This window comes from Trichosurus vulpecula, chromosome 4 (genome assembly GCF_011100635.1).
Source record: "Trichosurus vulpecula isolate mTriVul1 chromosome 4, mTriVul1.pri, whole genome shotgun sequence".
Lineage (NCBI taxonomy): Eukaryota > Metazoa > Chordata > Mammalia > Diprotodontia > Phalangeridae > Trichosurus > Trichosurus vulpecula.
Window position 1 is genome coordinate 440,196,668 of NC_050576.1, and position 21,190 is coordinate 440,217,857.

Here is a 21,190-nt window from a genome sequence, read left to right on the forward strand (position 1 = left end):
ATCCTGATTTTATAGAATTAGTTATTTGGACAGCATCACGAAACATGCTTTTAAGTTCGGAGCATTCTCTTTGATGCCAAAACTTGTTTGTCTCTCCGTAGTGTGTCCTTTATTTTTCTTGCTCAGTAAATTCCACAACTGTGGGACTGAGTTGTTTTCTTTCAGAGTATGAATTAATTAGATTCTCTGTCCTCTCAACACAGTAGCATATATACTTCCATTTAACATCAGCAAATATCTTACAAATACAGTTAAAATGGCTAGGTTACGGTCATCAGGTGTCTTACGTGATTGCAAAGGGTAAGTGTTACTTTTTTTTGAACTCTTTGTATAGTAACTCATTCAACATCATTGGACATAATGTGTTTGAAGAGACTCCTTTTTAAAAAAATAGAAAACAGGTTATCATCTCTAACTTCTTAAGAGAATTGTCTGCAAACATACACTTTACAGTTGCTTTGGTTCATGGCAAAATTTATTTTTCTGCAATAGTATGAGCGTCCTCATTTTTTATAATTTGACAGCTTACTAAATATAAAAGGTTAGTTGCTTTTTTGCTTCTTGTTCACAGAAGTGAATTGCTCTGTGTTTTCAGATACTGTTTTTTCCACTTCAGAAACATGTTTGGGGGCAGCTAGGTGGTGCAGTGAGTAGAGCACCGGCCCTGTTCAAATGTGGTCTCAGACACTTGACACATGTACTAGCTGTGTGACCTTGGGCAAGTCACTTAACCCCAATTTCCCTGCCCAAAAAACAAACAAAAAACATGTTTGCATTGTAAATGTCCAGACAAAAGAATAGGCTTTAAGCTGCAATCGCAAGAATTAGACAGTGTGGCTGTGGATGGTCAATGTCTCCATGTGTTCTTTATCAGGTGGTTTTCTTGTTCATGCTTGGTTTTATACAGGTGTCTCAAACATGTTTTACTTCGAAATTGTGACCTGTCAAAATGCTTTTGACTAGTTTTCTCATCACCATAGGCTCAATCCGAAGGAGAATTTTGAGTTTCCTCATGAACCCATTTTTCAGCATTTTTTAAAATCCATTTCCATTCTTTATCTATTGAGACATTGGGGCTGAGATAACTTAAAAAATAAAACCATTTCTACAAAAATTAAATTTTATGTTCTCTATTTGTTCAGTGTAAAACAGTACTATACCAGTAAAACTGCAAATGTGTATCTCTCCAAGTGCCTTTGCTTTGTAACAGTAGATGGACCTCAGAATGTTTCCCGTTAGCTAGATGGTTGATGGTTACTGGTTACTGGTTACTGTTGTGCATGGACCCCAGAAGAGATGGCTACCCACCTAACCAAGCAGTGAAAACGGATAGCTAGCTATGGTAGAAAATATTGCACTGGCTAATGACAAGTGGTATGTTGAATGATAAATATACTTTTTTTTTTTGTTTTAAACAACTTTTATATAAACTACCCTTTGTAAGATAGGACTTCTCTCGACTCTTGACTCGAGTACATTCTAAACAGAAATGCCACTGAACTGCTCACCAGTGTTGTCAAACATTAGCTGTCTTCAGACTTCAGTCACACCATTTTAAAAACTTCACATGATCCGTCCGTCCCCACTGTCATCCCTCCTGTCTCCTGCTTTTTGTAGCTAAACTCCTTGAGAAGGCCATCTACAGTGCAGTAGGTGCCTCCACTTCCTGTCCTCTCCCTGTCCTCACTCTCTGCTGTCTGGCTTCTGATCTTATCATTCCACCTAAACTGCCCTCTCTACAGTTACCAGTGTTCTCTTATTTGTCAAATCTAGTGTTCTTTTCTCCATCCTCATACTTTTTTAAAATAGCTTTTTTTAAAAAAATTACTTAATTTTCAGTGTTCAACATTCACTTTTTATAAGATTTTGAGTTCTAATTCCCCTCCCTTCCCTGCCCCCCCCTCCCCAAAACAGCAAGCAATCTGATATAGGCTATAGGTGTACAATCACATTAAAGAGATTTCCACATTAGACACGTTGTGAAAGAAGCATCAGAGCAAAAAGGGAAAACCAGGAGAAAGGGAAAAAAAAACCCAAAGTAGTATACTTTGATCTGCATTCAGACGCCATGCTTCTCTCTCTGGCTGTGGACAGCATTTTCCATCATGGGTTTTTTGGAGTTGTCTTAGATCCTTGCATTGCTGAGAAGAGCTGAGCCTGTCAAAGTTGATCATCACACAATGTGACTGTTATCGTGTACAATGCTCTCCTGGTTCTGCTCACTTCGCTCAGCATCAGTTCATAAATGTCTTTCCAGGTTTTTCTGAAATCTGCCTGTTCGTCATTTCTTATAGCATAATAGTATTCCAGTACACTCATACACCACAACTTGTTCAGTCATTCCCCAGTTGATGGGTATCCCCTCACTGTTCAATTCTTGGCCACCACAGACAGGGCTGCTGTAAATATTTTTGTACATGTGGGTTCAGTTTCAGTATTTTGAAGCCAAGTCCTTCATTACACCCATGACGTCATTGGTCCTCTTCGAAAACGAAGGACAAACCACAGTAGTTAAAAGAGAAACCAAGGAGGTGTGGGCAGGGTGCTTGTCAGGCCAGGCATACAGACCAGGGTGCTTTGAAGCCATTCTGGCAGCTTGGACAGAAAACTGCCTGTTAATACCCTTTGACTCTCCACTGGGGAGTGGCCCTCAGACTTACACATTTGAATCTGTTCCCAGTGTATCTCAGATATGAGACCTTTTTCAGAGAAACTTAATGAAAAGGTTTTCCCCCCATCTGTGTGTTTCCCTTCTAACTGTAACTGCTTTGGGTTTGGTTGTTCAAACACTTTCACATTTTTTATGATCAGAATTGTCCATTTTATGACGAGCAGGATGATCTCAACCGGAAAGACTTACCCGAACTGATACAAAGGGAAGTAAGTGAACAGGACCAGGAGAACGTTGTACACAGCAGCAGCAACATTGTCACAATAATTAACTGGGACTTAGCTTTTCTCAGCAGTACTGTGATCCAAGACAATCCCAAAGGACTGACGATAAAAAATGCCATCCTGTCCGCCTCCAGAGAAAGCATTGGTGTCGCCTGAATACAGACTGAAACATACTGCTTTTCACTTTCTTTTTTTCTTTTTGTTCTAGTTTTCCTGCATAAAATGATTAATATGGAAATGTTTGACATAATTGCATGTTTATAACCTATGTCATATTACTAGCTCAGGGAGTGGGGAGGGGAGGGAAAGGATAGAATTTGGAACTCACACCTTAAAAAAACCCAACAATGAATGTCAAAAACTGTTTTTACATGTAATTGGGAAACCGTATTTAAGAAATAAAAAAATACTAACATGAAAAATTATTCATTTTATCTTCTGTGATCAAGCAATAAAAACTTATTAAGTGCCTTCTCTGTGTATTCTACCATTCTAAGCAGTAGGATTACAGAAGGAGGCAAAAGACAGCCCCTGCCCTCAAGGAGCTTACACATACATACAGCTAACCTGGGGGAGACAACGTGCAAACAAACAGAAGCAGAGCAAGCTCCATACAGGATGATAACGAGAGAAGAGTTAACAGGGAAAACGGCTTCCAGGAGAGGGTGGGATTTTAGTCAGGAATGAAGAGGAAGCCAGGGAGCTCAGTGGTCAGAGAGAAGGAGAGAGAGCATTCCAGCCCAGGGGGGTTAGCCAGAGAGAGTGCTGAGAGGCTGGGGAGGAAGGTGGAAGAAACCTGGAAAGGGGGAGCTTGGGAAGGGCTTTGAATGCCAAACAGAAGTGATGGGGAACCCCTGGAGTTTTTTTAGTGAGTGTGTGTGTGGTGACATGGTTGGACCTGTGCTTTGGTGGCTGATGGGAGGAGAAACTGGAGTTTGGGAGATCTGTAGTAGTCCAGTGTGAGGTGATAGGGGTCTGCACCGTAGAGCCAGTGTCCAAGGAGAGAAGGTGGTGTGTTCCAGAGATATTGCAGAGGTTAAATAGACCAGAGGTAAAGTTGCAGGTGTTGACAGCAGCTTGGATGTGGGGGATGAGAAAGCATGCGGGAGCCAGGATGACTCCTGGGGTGCCAGACTGGGGCAGAGGGCTGCCCTCTGCGTGTCCAGGGAAGGCTGGAGGAGAGAGGAGGCTCCAAGGGCAAAGAGCCTGTGTTGGCTCCACCCATCCTGTCTCTGCCTGTTGGTCCTGGACTCTTCAGTCCTGGTCGCTGCATCTCTCTTCCCTGCTCCTCTGGTGTCTCTCACCTTTCCTGTAGGTCATGTAGCCATTGGAGCTTATCTTGGTACACAGTTTGGAATGTTGGGCTAGATCTAATTTCTGCCAGCCACCTTTAGGGTTTTTCCAATAGTTTTTGTTAAAGAATGAGTCATTCCCCTAGTGACTGGGCTTTTTGGGTTTATTTAGCATGGTACTACTGTGTTTATTTGCTTCTGCATGCTGTATCCTGCTTATAAATCTAATAGGTTGGAATCTGTCTGCTCAGTTATTGTGAAGTCACTCATGACAGTTTTTTTTGGTGAGGCAGATAGGAGATTAAGAGGGGACCTTGAACCCCTTGGATGGCCTTTCATAAGAACTCTCCAGCACTCTCGTTGATTTTATTTCACCGAGCGGCTTCTTTGAGGAAGACTGACCTGGAGGTTGGATTTCGTCTTGACCTCCAAATTGTTCTGAACTACGGAACTGCAAGAAGGTCAGGGACCTTCCAACCCAGGCTGGGGTGGGGGCTCCAGTACAGAGGAGGCCCTTGGACTTTTCACTGAGTGATTTTCACCTGGGAGATGAGGTGTAAAAATTTCTGGCAGACCAGTGGAACTCAACTTGCCTGGGAAGTCCCATCCCAAGTATTGCTGAGCACTCCCACATGGATGCACTGTGCTGTAACGTTAATGGGGAATAACATCTTCCCTGCCCATCAGTAGGCCTCACGTGTAGCCCATTAAGGGAAGCTAGCTGGCTTGTAGGAAGGCTTGCACACCTTTTGTTAATAAGCTAATTAGGCTCCGAGCCTATTAGCTGAAAGAGTATATATTCTGAGAGGTGAGCTTTTGCTTTGGGGGCTCGTTTACAAGAAGCATCTTGTGATTCCGTGGTTGAGACTCTGAGTGGCCATATGTTCAGAGCTCTCGGACTCCTCAGACGTAAAGGCTCTCCTGATTCAGTGGTGGATGTAAAGCTTTGATTCAGGCAGTAGAGTCCTGTCTGTCTTTATTTCTCTTCTCTGTATTTTTTATGTTTAATTAAAGAAAGATCTTTGACCTTTTTAAGTTGCTTTCCTTAATAAAGCAGATAAAAGAACCTGCACTAGCAGCCATCCTGGGTGTGCCAGTGTGGTTGTTGTTACATGTGCCCACGTAAAACTGGTCTGCTTTGTATCATGGGGCCGAGGATGCTAGGTCTGTTATCGGATCTATCAGAGTGACCTTGGTCGAAGGGGAATGTTTCCTATTACCGAACAGGAAATTCTCCCACAGCCAGCACATTCCTTTGACTTTGGACATCCTAAAACACTGTCTTTGAAAGGGGCTTTTACACTCTTTGCCTTAGCCACTTGTAGAATTTATGACCCTGGAAGGAAAGTATAGGGTAACAAGGCAAGACCATCTTTATAACCAACAAGTTATTTCCACATTCTGTGGCACTCTTGAAGGGCTGTATCTCTTGGGTTTGCCACTGCCCTTCTGCTCAGAAGCTTGGCGGCATGCCTTTCTCCCCCACTGGGCTCCAGAAGGCCCTTCTCTCCCGTTCCCTTGCCAGCTTCAGGGCTGCCCCTGAGCTGGGCTCTTTCTGGGGCTCCTCCCTTCTTGCTGAGCCCTTGCTGGAGATTGCTACCTCTTTCAGCTAGGCTCCTGGGCCCCTCCCTCTCCCAGTAGGCTCTTTCCTGGGGTTTTCCCCTGGGCACCAGCTTCTGGGCCATCTTCTCACCGGGCTCTGTGGAGCTCCTCTTCAGAACTCTTTTGGCCAGTGCCTTCCAGCTCATTTTTTCTTTTTTCAGCTAGTGCACATTTTAGCTTTACTGGGTTATTTGTAGGGTATTTGGGCTCCTCCAGACCTAACAACAGTGCATTGTATTAAGGCGTTTATGTTCCAGCTGGGGAACGTAAGAAGGCCTGGGATCCACTGGCACAGCCTGGGATTTTAAGCTAGACTTTTGGGTGGATAAAGAGTATCCTAGAGTCCCACATTCTCTGGTCCTGTTGCTGTCATCCTTTCCAAACTCCACCCAGAGGCAGCTGCGTGGTGCGGTTGATCGAGGGCTGGGCCTGAGTTCAGCTGTGTGACATCCTCTCCCCCCCCTCCGCCACCGGTCTGCCTCAGTTTCCTCATCTGTAAAATTGGGAATCATGGTACCTGCCTCTCTGCTATTCTGTGGTCAGAGGAGATAATGATTGTTAGGTGCTTAGCACAGTTCCTGGCTTCATTGTGCTTGTTTCCTCCCTGCCTGCCAAGCATGGATTCCTCCAGCATTGCTTTCCTTGCTCCTCTGTGCCTGCTGCTGAACCCAGAGGGAGGGAAGCACAACCCTGCTCTGGCTAGATCTTCTATGCCATAAGCCAGTCCTTTAGTCACTGTCCTGCTGCCACCTGCCACATCCTCCTCCTCTGCAGAGCGAGCTCCTTGTCTTCCGGCCAATCCTGATTTTATTAAATGTCTCCTGGTGCCACACGGATCGTTTTGGTCACAAAGGATAGAAATATTAAGAGTGAAATAAACACCCCCTGAGAGGAACTGACTTGCTTTTAAAAAAATAGCATTTTATTTTATGTAAAGACAATTTTTAACATTGATTTTTACAAAATTCTGAGTTCCAGATTTTTCTTCTTCCTCCCCTCCTCTCTCCCCTCCCTATGATGGTAAGCAATTTGATATAGGTTATAGATATGCAGTCATGTAAAACATACTTTCATATTAGTCATGTTGTGAAGGAAGAAAAAGAACAAAAGGGAAAAACCAGGAAAAAAAAAAGTGAAACCAGGAAAAAAAAAAAGTGAAAATAGTCTGCTTCGATCTGCATCCCGACACCATCAGTTCTTTCTCTGGATGTGGGTAACATTTTCCATCATGAGTCCTTTTGTAAATGTCTTGGATCATTGGGTTGCTGAGAAGAGCTAAGTCATTTATAGTTGATAAACAAATGAAGTGGCTGTTACTGTGTACAGTGTTCTCCTAGTTCTGCTCACTTCACTTTGCATCAGTTTATATGAGTCTGTCCAGGTTCTTCTGAAGTCTGCCTGCTCATCATTTCTTATGGAACAATAGTATTCCATGACTTTACTATGTCACAACTTGTTCAGCCATTCCTCAGTCGATGGGCATGCCCTCGATTTCCAATTCTTGGCCACCACAAAAAGAGCTGCTGTAAATGCTTTTGTCCACGTGGGTCCTTTTCCCTTTTTAATGATCTTTTGGAGATACAGACCTAGCAGTGGTATTGCTGGGTCACAGGGTGGGCACAGTTTGAATGCCCTTTGGCTTCGTTCCAAATTGCTCTCCAGAATGGTTGGATCAGGAGCTTGCCTTCTGTTGTGTTTGTATCAGTCTGAGCCAAATAAAGGAAATACATAGAAAGTAGTTAAATACAAAGTCATTTGGGAGAGAGAACACTAAGGCTTTCTGGAGAAGGTGGTGCTTGGGCTGTGTCTCAGAGCAGTAGAGGGAGGGATCCTGTGATTTGGGGATGGAAGATGGAAAAGCCCAGACCTGCTTGAACCACACTAAGCCAGTCAGTTTGGTCAGAGGGGCGGGGCAATAGGAAGCCACTGGAGTTGTCAGATCTGTCCAGGGATGGGCTCGGAAGCTGTGGCAGGAGAGGTGTGGAGGTAGAAATGGCAAGATCTGGAGCGGCTCTCTAACTCCTAGGGGACGTCAGCACACACAACACTTCTTCTGAAATGCCTGGACCGCTCAGCTCACAAGCAAAGACGAGCATACCCTGGATTTTGCCTCACCCACAGATGCACCACTTCCAGGAGCAAGAATTCTGAAATCCTCTTATCTGGTCATCGAGTGTTGGCTTTTTTCCTCTCCTTCAGCCCTGCCTTACATAGCCCTACTCTTTGTCCTCCCTGCTCTATGGTGTCCTCCCTTGAATCCCTAACCCTGATCGCACCCAGCCAGGCCTCTGCTTTGGGTCACTCCCAGCATTGTCACCTTTGCTCCTACATGCTGCTGAAGGAAGGAGCAGGAAATCAGGCAACTGTTTGGACTGGGTGCACTACACACTTGTACTCTGCAGCCTCACGTGGGCCCTCACCGCTCCCCGACAATCCCTTTAACCCCTCTATGATCAGCTCATCGTCTCACTCTCCATCAAGGCTCTTCCAAGCCTTCTCATCTCTCCTCAGACCTCTCACAGCTCCCTTTACCCTGCTCTCAGCCGAGACCATTGCCTCATATTTTACAGAAAAAATTGAGGCCATTCACCAGGACTTCCCCCGTCTGCTCCCTTTCCTCCTTCTCCCCTGTCCCACATGATGAAATGATCTTACTCCTCATCAAGGCCAACCTTGCACCTGCACAAGCGATTCTTTTTTTTTTTGCTTTTTGGCAGGGCAGTTGGGGTTAAGTGTCAAGTGTCTGAGGCTGGATTTGAACTCAGGTCCTCCTGACTCCAGGGCCGGTGCTCTACTCACTGTGCCCCCTAGCTGCCCCCCAAGCGATTCCTTTCCATCCCATCTCCTCCAACAGATCGCTCCCTCTGTCATCCCCAAGCTCTCCTTCTCTGCTGGCTCCTCTACTGTCTACAAACATGCCCAAGTCTCCTCCATCCTGAGAAAACTGTCGCTTGGATCTTTTCATAACTGCTACCTATCATCCTATATCTTGTCTGCCCTTTGTGGCTAAACTCCTTGAGAAGGTGTCTACAACAGGCCCCTCCACCATCTCCTCTCCCTCTGCTGAGCTTCTTACAGTCTGGCTTCTGACCTCATCATTCCACTGAAACTTCTCTCCAAAGTTAACAGTGATCTCTTAATCACCAAATCCAATGGCCTCTTTTTCAGTTCTAATTCTCCTTGACCTCGTCCTGGCCTTTGCCACGGTCGATCACTCTTTCCTCTAAAACCCCCTCTTCTCTCTGGTTTTCAGGACACCCCTCTCTCCTGGTTCTCCTCCTCCTTCTCTGACCTCTTCCTTTCTGTCTCCTTTGTGGATCCTCCTCCAGGTCACACCTCTAAACTGTAGGTGCCTCTCAGGCTCTGTCCTGGGCCCTCTTCTCTTCTTTCTCTACACTATTTCATTTGGTAATTTCATCAACTCCCATGTATTAAATTACCATCTCTATGCTGATTATTGTCAGATCTGCCCATCCTGTCCCACACTTTCTGCTGCCCGCCAGTTTTGTATCTCCAGATGCCTTTCTGACATCTTGAACTGGATGTCCAGTAGACATCTTTTTTTTTCTCCCACTTTATTTCATTTTTAATTTATGGAATAAAACAAACATTTCCATAACACAGTACAGTAAAAAAAAGATGATTGCCCTTGAAACTGCAAATCTTTCATGTACAATGTGCTGTTACATTTAGTTATCATGTAAATTTCTTGTTTTTTCTTTTTTTTCACAGTTGACATCGCAGACTTAACAGAGCCAGCACAGAACTCATTCTCTTTTTCCTCGAACCCTCCCCTGCTTCAGCCTTCCCTATTTCTGTAGAGAGCAACATCCTCCTGATTCCACAGGCTCCCCCCCCCCCCCCCCCCCCGTATCCAGTACGGTGCTGAGGCCTGTCCATTCTGCTGTCTCTTGAATATACCCCTGCTTGCCTCTGCCTGCATCCTGGTGCATTCTGGCCATCGATGCTGCTAGCTCTGCCTGCCACCCTCTGAGAGCCCCCCTCCCCTTCCTTCCTCTGCTCCCACTACTCACCTCTTTTAGTGACCTTACTTTAAATCCCAACTAATGTCCCACCTTCTACAGGAAGCCTTCCCTGACCCCTCTCAGTTGCAGCACCTTGACTCTGCTGATTATTTTCTATTTATCCTGTATATTTATTCTCACTTTGTAAATTTTTTCCCTCTTATTTTACAGCTAGGTAAATGGAGGCAAACAGGTTAAGTCATTTGCTCAGGGTCACACAGGTAGTAAATGTTTGAGGCCAGACTTGAACCCCAGTGCCCACTGTGTGCACCTCAGTGCTGCCTCTGGGCAGGGAGCGGCTCCTGGGAAAACTGGAAAGCAAGGTCAAGGCTGTTGAGATGCAGTATTCAAAGGAAGTGATTGAGACTATCAGCAGTTAGAGGAGAAAACGCTCCAGATCACTAATAATGATTGCAGCATCTCTGAGGCTCTCTGTGCTGGAGGGGCTGTGGGAAGATGGGCATAGTCATGCCCTGTTGGTGCAGCTAGAGGAGTTGTGCCCTGAAGCCACTAAGCTGTGAGGTATTTTCTTCAGTGGTCTTTTGGACCTCCTTTTCCATTTAGCTAATTCTGCCTTTCAAGGCATTCTTCTCCTCATTGACTTTTTGGAGCTCTTTTGCCATTTGAGTTAGTCTATTTTTTAAGGTATTATTGACTTCAGTATTTTTTTGGGGTCTCCTTTAGCAAATCATTGACTTGTTTTTCATGGTTTTCTCACATTACTCTCATTTCTCTTCCCAATTTTTCCTCTACTTCTCTAACTTGCTTTTCCAAATCCTTTTTGAGCTCTTCCATGGCCTGAGACCAGTTCATGTTTTTCTTGGAGGCTTTTGATGTAGGCTCTTTGACTTTGTTGACTTCTTCTGGCTGTATGTTTTGATCTGCTTTGTCACCAAAAAAAAGATTCCAAAGTCAGAGTCTGAATCTGAGACCGTTTTTGCTGCCTGTTCATGTTCCCAGCCAACTACTTGACCCTTGAGCTTTTTGTCAGGGTATGACTTCTTGTAGAGTAGAGAGTACTTTGTCCCAAGCTTGAGTGGCTGTGCTGCTGTTTTCAGAACTACTTCTATACGGCCAGCTCTGCCACACCAGCACTCCTCCTTCCCCAAGAATGGCTAACGCGGACCACGACCCAGATCCAAGCAGGCTCTGGGCTCCTGCTCTGATGTGCCACTTAATTCTTCCCACAGGGTGGGCCTGGGGCTGGAAGCAACCACAGCTGGAGCTCTGGAAGCAGCCCTAGAGCTGCACCACTTCTGCGCCCCTGGGGCTGGGGCCAATTGCACACTCCTTCCACTCTGTCTCTGAAGTTATTCCCCCTAACTTGCTCTGTTGTCTTTGGTGTTTTGTGGGTTGAGAAGTCTGGTAACTGCCACAGCTCAATGATTCAGGGCCCTACTGCCTGTTCCTCCAGGCTCCCAGTCTGGTTGGTCCTGGTGTAGCCCATGCTGGGCTGTGCTCCGCTCCGCTCCCAGCTCCATGCGATACGCCCTTCCCAGCGACCATCCTGGCTTTCCTGGACTGGAGCCCTGCTGCCCTCTGCTGTTTTGTGGGTTCTGCAGCACTGGAATTTGTTCAGAGCCAGTTTTTACAGGTGTTTGGAGGGACCTGGGGGAGAGCTTAACACAAGTCCCTGCTTTGATGAAATAGTTTTAAAGAAAACTTCGATGACCTGATGCAGAAGCCAAAGAACAGTGTCTGCATGAACAACATTATAAAGAAGAACAGCTTTGGACCTTAGGGCTCAGAGCAGTGTAATCACACATTCTGTGTCCTTCAGATGGAAGATGAGGCGTAGGCCTACCTTTGTGACAGAGGATGGACAGACTCAGGACGCACAAGGAGGCACACAGCCTTTTGGATGTGGTGAATCAGGGACTTGGCTTTCTGTGGCTGCCTATTGTCATGGGGGTTTTCTTTTTCTTATTTTGTTATGTGGTGAGGGGAGGGAGAGAAAAGAAATGCATTTAAAAAATCAGAAGGAATCCCTGGTCTGACCAAAATAATATCAGCGAAGGAGGAAAGCTAATGATGAATTTGCAGTGTTGAGGTTGAGCTGTTTTTGGGATATCCAGTTGGAAATGCCCAGTAGGCTATTGGTAATATGAGACTTAGGTTCTGGGGAGAGACGCTGGTTTTGTAGGTGTGGGAACCTGCAGCCTGGAGGTGATGGTCAAATGCATGAGAACTCATGGGGTTTCTGAGAGGATGCAGAAGGAGAAGAGGGTCTCGGCCAGAACCTTGGGGATGCCCATGATCATGGGGCATACTGGGGATGATCAGTACAGAGCCTTGAAGACGAGAGGGAGAGCAAGGAGAGAAAAGGAGAGACTGTTCAGGAGGATGGAATCGTCCGCAGTGGCAGAGGGTGCAGAAGGTTGGGAAGAATGAGGACAGAGACCATCAGGCTTGGCCAGGAATGCCTTTTTGGCAGATTTCAGTGTCAGGCAGAATATAAAGGTTGGAGGAGGACATGAGAGGAGAGGAAGTAGAAGCAGTGAGTGTAGACAGCTTTTCAAGGAGTTTGGCAAACATATATGTAGAGATTCAGGGGCTGGGAGAGTCTCGTGAAGGTTTTTTAAAGGTGGGGGAGAGGAACACAGGAGAGAGGGAGAAGGCGAAAGGATGACTGTGGTTGAGATTGCATGTTGCCGGAGAAGGCTGCAGGGGACAGGATCAAGTCCACGTGTAGAGGAGGAGAAGCACCCTCTTTGTCAGTCTGGAGGAAGGGAGGAGAGAGTGAGAGATGGTGCAGAGGTCTTTGGTGATGAAGAGAGGGGCAGAGGAGGGAGCCCCTGGTCTTGTGGGGGGTGGGCTGGGGGCAGAGCGAGGTGTGGAAGATTTGAAGAGAAAAGAGAACATTTGGAATAGCCTTCTGGTGGAGTGGCATCGAGAATCAATTAGGGAGGAGTAAATGGATTGCTTTGCTGCATCAAGGGGCCGTTTGAGCTGCTTGTCTTTGTGTGGCACAGGCAGGAGAGTTTCTCCAACTCTGTTTAGAAGAGGAGCACAGGAGGCAGATGGTGAGAGTATTCCAGGGCTAAGATGTGGCCGGAGATAAGCAGGAGTTGGTGTGGCCTTTGGTTTGCTAGCCATGGAATCTTGGTTAGAAAGGGAGGAAAGTGGAATTGGAGCAGGGCTGATGAATGTATGACCTGACGAACACTGGTGGGTGAAGGGATTGGAAGGTGGGATGAGGGCAGGGGGTGGCTTTTAGCTCTCTTTGGATCCCAAGCGCTTAGCACAGTGCCTGGCACGTGGTAGGCTCTTAATCCATGTTTATTGAGTAGAAATACATTGAAAGATGTGGGCCTAGAGGAGGGTTAGGCATGGGCAGAACTGGAAGGAGATGTCTTGGTCAGGTAGGGAGTGTGGGGTGTGGTAATTTACTCATTTATTCTTATTATTTTTTTTTCCATCAGCACTTATTTTCTCTTCCTCTCACATTCGGCAGATTATAGCCTGAATCATCCCTTCTTTCCATCCCTTCCTCTCTACCAGTTCATTCCCTGCTGTGTTTAAAAAGGCCTTTCTCCCTTCTCCTTAAAGACCCTCAGCCCTTTCTGTGGAGATGTGAAGGGCCATGCCTTTCTGGGCACCTCGTTTCAGAGCCTCTGAGATTCATTCAGCAGCCAAGTCTGGTCAGCCCCCTTCTCTGTAGTCAAGACTGCTGCCCTGCTTTAGGCTCTGCTCAGTCCCTCCTGCTTGGTCTCTCTGCCTCCAGTCCCTCCTCCACCTACCTTCCAGATTGTCCACATCTGACTAGTCACTGGCTTTTATCTTCTTATTTCTTCTGTCTGGTTTGGAGTAAGAATGTCAGAATTGGTAGGATTCAGTTCTAGGTGCTCACATTTAGGGGGCTGGGACCTCTAGTTGTGTGTCAAGTTTTCGAGGTTTAGAAAATGGTGCTGTTTTTAGCCCCCACTGCTCTCTTGGCCGGCTTCAGTAGTGTCTTGGTTCCTTGCCCATACTTAACTGGACTAGTCCATTGAAAACAGACTGTTGTTGGGCCTTCAGTAACCTTCATGTAGGTGCCTCTGTGCCCTGATAAAAAATGGCAGAGGAACTTGGATTTTAACAAGTAGTTGGGCCATTTATCACTGATTTCTTTACTTCTGTGCTGTTGTGCTGTTTAGGTTAAGTAGGCAATAAATAATCTCCTTTAGTGATCTGTTTGTACATATCTTGTTTTCTTTCCCTCTCCTGTTTCTAGATATTCAAGAATTTTATGAAGTGACCTTACTGGATAACCCAAAATGTATTGATCATTCGAAACAGTCCGAACCAGTCCGGCCTGTGAATACATGGGAATTTTCCAGCCTTCCGAGTACTACTGTGACGACAGACACACCGCCCAGCAGCCTTAGCCCCAGTGGAGAGGTAAGAGTTTCTGAAAGAGTGGGTTTTTTTTACTCCATTTAACCAGACCACCTACTTTTCAACTTTTGTTATAATTTTTTTTTTCTTAAACTGATTCATGTAAGAGCTGGGTCATTTATAAATTTGAATTTTCCAAAATAGGGGTGTGTGTGTGGAGTGTGTGTGTTTTTGGATTTGGACTGAAACTTTCATTTCGTTGGTGTGGAACCGTCTGCTGAGGAAGACTTCTCTCAATCTAGGTTGGCGCCCGCTCTGAACCTTGGTTGTAGAGAGTTGTCTGGGGTTCCAGGGAGTTAGGTGGCTTGTCCAGGGTCACCGAGTCAGTGTGTGCGTGGCAGAGACAAGCCTGGAATCTACCTCTTTATCTTCTCTCCCCTATGACCTTGTCTTTGTGATACAGAGAAGAAAGTGGAATTGAACCATTTCTGAATGGTTTATGACTGATGTAGAGTACTAGTGAGTTTTTGTATTTCATGTCCAGGATTTACTCAGTGTGTGCTGTATTCTAGCTACTGTGCGCTAGGTGCTTAGAGATCAGATGAAGAAGCGAGGCCCATCCCTTGAGGATCCTATGTTTACCTCTCCTGGATCCTCCTCCCTCTTATGGCTCCCTCTCTGGACCAGCCTGTTTTTCTGTTGAGTTTGTTGTATTTCTGCACCAAACTCTTCCTGTGTATTCAGCTCGCCTTCCTCTGATGCCTCCTTCCTCAGCCCCTTCCTCCACTTGGAAGATGGCAGGTTTCACACCTTTCTTCCTCACGTTGAGGCTCCTTTCTCTTCTCCTCCTCCTCAAAGGCCTTAGAAAAAAACCCAGCGCCTCCCAGGACCTTGGCTTTTCCCTTTGAACTTGTCCATTGTCCCTTGGAGACGTTAAGGTTGTATAGGGACACAGGGGAGGCTTCCTTTCCTTATTTCTCTGAGCTCTCATATCGACAAGCTCTGACTAAGCTCTTGGTCTGTAATTCTTGACCGTCCTTGGTCCTGGCTGCGGGGACAAGCGGCGCTCAGCGTGGCAGGGACTGCTGCTCTCCACTGGAGCCCTCTCTGACGGCTCGCCACGTGTGTCTCCTCTGTTTTAAGAGAAGTTTCCAGTCCTCGGGGGATCTGCACTCGTGCTTCTTGGGACTTGAGCTGCCTCTTTCTGGATGCTTGCGATAGTTTTCCTTTTTGGGGGGATGCCTGATTTGGACTTCGACCTTGTTGGGACAGTGACTTTGGGGGTTTCAGGAAGTGATGAGTGGATTCTTTCTGCCGTCACTTTGCCTACACTTCTCAGAGATTCGTGGAGTTTTCTTTTATGATTTCTTGAAATGCAGTGACTAGGCTTTTTTTTTTTCCCTTCCCTAATCAGGGTTTTCAGAGAACCAGATCATTCTTTAAAATTTTTTTTGAAAATAAGCTTTTGTTAATGTCTTCAAGTTTTTTTATATCATCATCGTTATCCCTAGTATCCTTCCTCTTCTTAGAGAACCATCTCATATAACAAATAGTGTTTTTTAAAGAGGAAAAATTTCAGTGCAACTGATCTAGACATTGGAAAAGTCCAAAAGCATGCACAGATGCGTAACAGCTGTGAGCTCCTATCTCCACAGAGGGCTAAGTTGGCAATGTCCTTGCACGATTGAGTTTTAGGGTTTCGTTACATTTACTTTGGAGTGTGTTTGCACACACATATTATTTATTTATTCATTTTCTAGCATTTATTTTTTAAATTCCAGTTCCAAATTCTCTCCCTCCAGGAGCGGTCCCCCCACCCCCAGGCTCTTCCTTCCCAAGAAGTTAGAAATATGATACCCATTACACAGTTAGGTTTACTTTTATTGTTGGGTGTGTGGTCCTTTCATCCACATTCCTGTTGGAGGCTTGGCGTCTGGTGCCAGCTTCACTCTGCATCAATTCGTGTAGAGCTTTTCATGCTTCTGTATTCATCACATAAACCATTTCTTACAGCACAGTCACATTGCATTCATGTACGCTTCAGTTTAACTGTTCCCCAGTTCATGGGCACAACGTTTTGGTGTATTTGGGAACTTTCTTCTTAGCAATGTCTTCCTTTGGGTATAAGCCTAGTAACGGAGTTTCATTCGAAGGGTATGGACATTTTAGGCACTGTCTGCATGATTTCAGATGGCTTTCCAAAGTAGTCGTACCACCAACAATGCACTAGGGTGCCCAGACCAAGTGAGATCATCATTCTACAGCTTTTAGAACAATGCCCGATACATGGTGATTGCTGTATAAATGGCGGCTTCTTCATCATCATCGTTGTTCCCCAATCCCTCCAACGCTGCCTCGGAATGATTCTTACATGACCTCTCCTCGACCTTTTTCTGGGTCAGATGTTTTGGACACTTTTTCGTTCTCCTGTTTTTTCTGCCATCTGACTTGGTGTCATTAATAGAATTCTGATTCATGTGTTTTAGTTTGCAGAGAATCCATTTCTTGTTTGGTCATTTCAGTCGTGGCTACCTCTTTGTGACCTCACTTGGGATTTTCTTGGCAGAGATACGGAGCAGTTTGCCATTTCCTTCTCCAGCTCATTTTATAGATAAGGAAACTAAGGCAAACAGGGTGGAGTGACGTGCCCAGGGTCACACCGAGGGATTTGAACCTCACTCCAGGCCTGGTGCTCCGCCCACTGGGCCACCTGGATCCCTATTTTACTAATTCTTGCCTCCACACTTTTCATTTAACTTTGTAATCACTCGCTTGATGGCTTCTGCACAGTATTTGTGGGAAATCCATTTTTTCCCCTTGAGTCTTTGCTCATTGTTGATGGACTTACACCTTTTAGGTTGGATTTTTGGGCATCTCTAGATCTATAAGTTTTAGTGCCGGTTGGTGTTTCCTTGTGGTCAGTCATCTCTCTGGCTTTTCTCTGCACTGGGGCTCTGGGCTGGGGACGGGCTTCTGGGTGAGATCACTGGCCCAGCTTGCAGGAGCTCTGGATTACTGCGGCACTTCCTGGGTCTTCAGGTCCCTCTGGGACATGTCTGGATGGAGGGGTCAGGAGGGGCCTCTGATGCCGTAGCTATCCAAGGTACTGCTCCCCTGGGCTTCCCTGGTCCCTCCTGTGAGGCTTTCTCTTGGTCCTGCTGGGAAGTCAGTTTGCGACCGTGGCCTGTGGGCTTCTTGGGGTGCAGTCCCTGACTGGATCCTCACTGGTCTTCTTGGTCGTCCTTCAGTGTGGAGCAGGTCTGTGGGAGCTGGTGGTCTCTTATCTGGCCACAAGTTGACACTTCACTTTGATGATATTGTCTTTCTTCTATTTATAATTTTTCTGGTTTCATTGATAAGCATTATTCTTTGGTCACTTCATTTACTATTTCTCTTTGATCTCTGAATTCCCATTTCCCTCTGCTGATGGTTTTTAGATCAGCTCTGTTAGAATATTATAGTTTATTTTATAGATATCTTTTTGTTTTTCTAGATCGGGGTAGTGGTGCTTCACTGTACATAGGAATCCCTGGGGCCACATAGTGACTTGGAAAACCACATACTAACATCTGTTTCCTGACGTGTTTTTATTTATTTTGTCAGATGTCCCTAATTCCAGTTTAATCGTACTCAGTTGGTCCATTTGCCTTCCTCCATCCGGGATCACGGGACTTGCCCAAACCTGGTGTTAAGGATGATGTGTTGGCTCTCCATCCCGCCCTCTCCTTTGTTTGCCTTTTGGTCTCTTCATCCCTGTGATGACTGCTTTTGGGGGTTGTTCCCACCCCTGGAATCCTTACGGATGGATAGATTTCGTGTTGTTCCTGCAAAGACCAAAGGAGATGTTGGTTCTGTCAGCGAGTGGAGGAGGCTCTGGAGCTTCCATGCTGTGGGCTGGGGACTTTGGGTGTGCTTAGTTACTGCATGTGCCTGCAGTCTTTGATCTTTCTGGCTCCCTTAGCAGGGGAGGAGGGAAGGGATCTGTTTGGAATTGTGGGCATTTTCAGTCGTGTCCAACTCTCTGTGACCCCATTTGGTGTTTTCCTGCAGAGATGCTGGAGCGGTTCACCATTTCCTCCTCCAGCTTGTGTGACGGATGAAGCAACTGAGGCAGATGCGGTGAGGTGGCTTGTCCTGGCTCACCCAGCTAGGAAGTGTCTGAGGCCGGATGTGAACTCGGGGAGAGGAGGCTTCCTGGCTCCAGGCCTGGCCTGTTGTTTCACCTTTTAAAAACTTAGGGGCAACCAGGCGGCACAATGGATGGAAAGCTAGGCCTGGAATGTGGAAGACCTGAGTTCAAATCCAGCCTCTGACGTTCTTAGCTGGGCGACCCTGGAAAAGTCACTTCACCCGTCTGCCTCAGTTTCCTTATCTGCAAAATGGAGATAATAAAAGCAGCTGCCTCCTAGGGTTTTGTAAAGTGCTCCGCGTGGGTCCTGGCGCATAGTAGGTGCTATGTGATGTTAGCTGGTGGTGTTGCTACTGCAAGGAATGCTCTGTACGACAAGAGGGCGTCTCTGCAGAGCCGGGCTCAAAGTAGATGATGTCCAGGGAAGGTGAAGAATGTCCAGGGAAGGTGAAGAAGGGGGACGAGGGGTGGGAGATAAGGAGGTTAATTGGACTTGGAGAAGGATCGTGGTTGAACTCTCCACTCAAAATGGACCTAACCTAGTATGGGAGTTGTGGTATTTTCAGGGACACCGATGTCGCCCTCTTCTTTGAGGCTCATTCATCTGTCTATTTTCAGTATTCACTTGGTATGTTTTTGGTTCCATATTCTCTCCCTCTCCCACCCATCGAGAAGGTAAGCAGCATGATGGCAATCATACAGCGAAGTTGCACAAAACGTATTTTCCTATTAGCCAAGGTGGTTGTGGTTTGTCCTTTGTTTTCAGAGAGGGCCATGACATTAGGGAGATGATGCTGTGACTTGCAGGTGAATTGGACGTAAGGGCAGGAGGACTGTGCAAGGTCACCAGCCCTCTCTCCTCCACAGCCATCTGGGTCTGGTGGCCAGATACAGATCAGGCCCGCCGTGTAGCCGAGGTTGCTAATCACCGAGGGAAGGGGTTTGGCCCCAAGGTGAGGTCTTCTGGGGCGTTAAGCAGTTCAGATGGAAGGTGCTGAAGGCCTGGTATCTCTCCCTTTCTCCTCTGCAAGGGCACAGTCTGGTGTTTGTCTTCTTGAGATGCTGGTGAGGATCTTGTCCATTGTCCCCATAGGCAGGAGGCCGGGCTTTGAGGGAGTCCATCTGCCTGTCTGCCGGTCGGTCTCAGGCGCTCAGCCCCCTCCCGCTGGGACCTTTGCAGTGGCTTTCCCGTTGGTCTCCCTGATCTCACTTGTTCCCCTTTCTGTGTCGTTTTCCATTCATTGAGATCTTCCAAAGGACAGTGAGCATCAGAGTGGTGGGCTTCAGGCTTTGAAGTCAGCAGTTCCCACTGGTCTGGGTGAACCCAGAGACCTAGGAAGGTTAGTCCGATCATGCCCTTCCTCTGCTCCGTGACCTCTAGGAGCTGTTTCTTCTAGGGCAAAATGCCGTCTGTCTTGTTCCCCATCGTCCTGTCTCCCGGCCCCGCTACAAAGAGTGTCCCGAGCTCCACATTCTGTCACTGTTCAGGCGTGGCCAAGATACTGAGGTGGATGAAAGCAGACAGAGGCGAAGGGACATGGCCCAGGGTCACACAGCTGGTGAGCGAATGAGGGCCCAGCACCCTGTGCCGCCATGACAGCTCAGTGTTTTACCTCTTGCTTTACACAGTGTAGCAGAGTGTAGCTGCAGGTTATCAGTGGGGTTTTTTTTTATAAAGGTAAATTTTAAAATTTATTTTAAACTTAAATACAGAATGAGAAAAGGAAAAAATTTGCCATATACACAGCAGACAGTAAGAGAGGATTCAGTATAAAACCGTAAAATCCCATTTCAAGAAAGCCTCAGCTTTTCTTTTCTTCCATGTAGGGTTTCTTCTGTTCTCTGCTGTGCACTTTTTACTTTATTTTTTTCTCCTCCCTTCCCCCACCTCACCCTAAAGAAAGCTGCAGTTAGGCACAGATACACACACGCACACGCGCACACGTGCAAGCATGAACACGTATACACAAATACACTCATACACTTGTCATCCTTTTTTCTCAAGGTGGAGAGCATCTTTCTCCATTGGTCCAAGTCTTTCCATATTTTCTAAATCAGCCAGCACCACAGCAGCATTCCAGCCCAGTCACATCTGATCTGACAGATTGTCTATGAAAGTTTTTTTTCCCTAGTTTTCTGCATTCCTCCATAGATTTTGTTTATACAAGAAAATTTTAAGGTAATTAAATTATCCATTTTACACTTCAACAATGCTTTCACCTTATAATATAGTTTAAGGTCTGATACTACTGAGCCTGCGTCCTTTAGTTCCTTTGAAGTTTTTGTTACTATTTTTTTCTAACTCAGTAAGATAGTATTTTAGTAATTTAATTGGGCTGGCATTAAATAAATAGATTAGTTGGGTAAAATTGTCATTTGAGAAATTATATTGGCTTTGCCTACCCACAAACAGTAAATATTACTTCAACTATTTACATCTGAGTTTATCTGTATAAAAAGTGTTTTCTGTTTGTGCTCACGTAGTTCCTGGGTTTGTTTTGGCAGGCATAAGCTCAGGTATTTTTTACTACCTAGGTATTTTAGATGGTCTAAAACAATACTGAATAATATTGCTGACACGTAGTACAGTTTTTCGATATTTCTCTTTTGATTGAATCTATTTTAGCTTGAACTTTGTCTGAGATCATGATTTCTACCTGCTTGTTTACATACTAAGTTCTACGCCTGCTCTTTATTTTATCTTTGTGTGTATCTTGCATATTGTCGAATTCAGATTTTTAGTCTGCCGGTCATTTCCATTTTGCGGGTAACTTTGTCCCGTTCGCATTCTAAACTGTAATTACTTGGTTTGTATTTTCCTCCTTGTTTTTCCTCACTCTCCTTCTCACCCTATTTATACTATCTCTCCTCACTCTTTTACTTCACTTCTACCTGCTATCTTGCCCTTCTATTCCTTAGCCTTCTCACCC

At 45.9% G+C, this 21,190-nt stretch overlaps 1 protein-coding gene across 9 annotated transcripts in view; it reads left to right on the forward strand.

The window, feature by feature from the left end:
* The window catches only part of DLG1 (discs large MAGUK scaffold protein 1), a 223,965-nt gene that overhangs the window by 12,741 nt on the left and 190,034 nt on the right, over window positions 1-21,190 (forward strand). For all 9 annotated transcript variants that reach the window (XM_036754320.1, XM_036754321.1, XM_036754322.1 and 6 more), the window contains exon 3: window positions 14,028-14,194. In XM_036754320.1, the coding sequence (XP_036610215.1) occupies window positions 14,028-14,194 (167 nt within the window). The remainder of the gene's footprint in view (window positions 1-14,027; window positions 14,195-21,190) is intronic.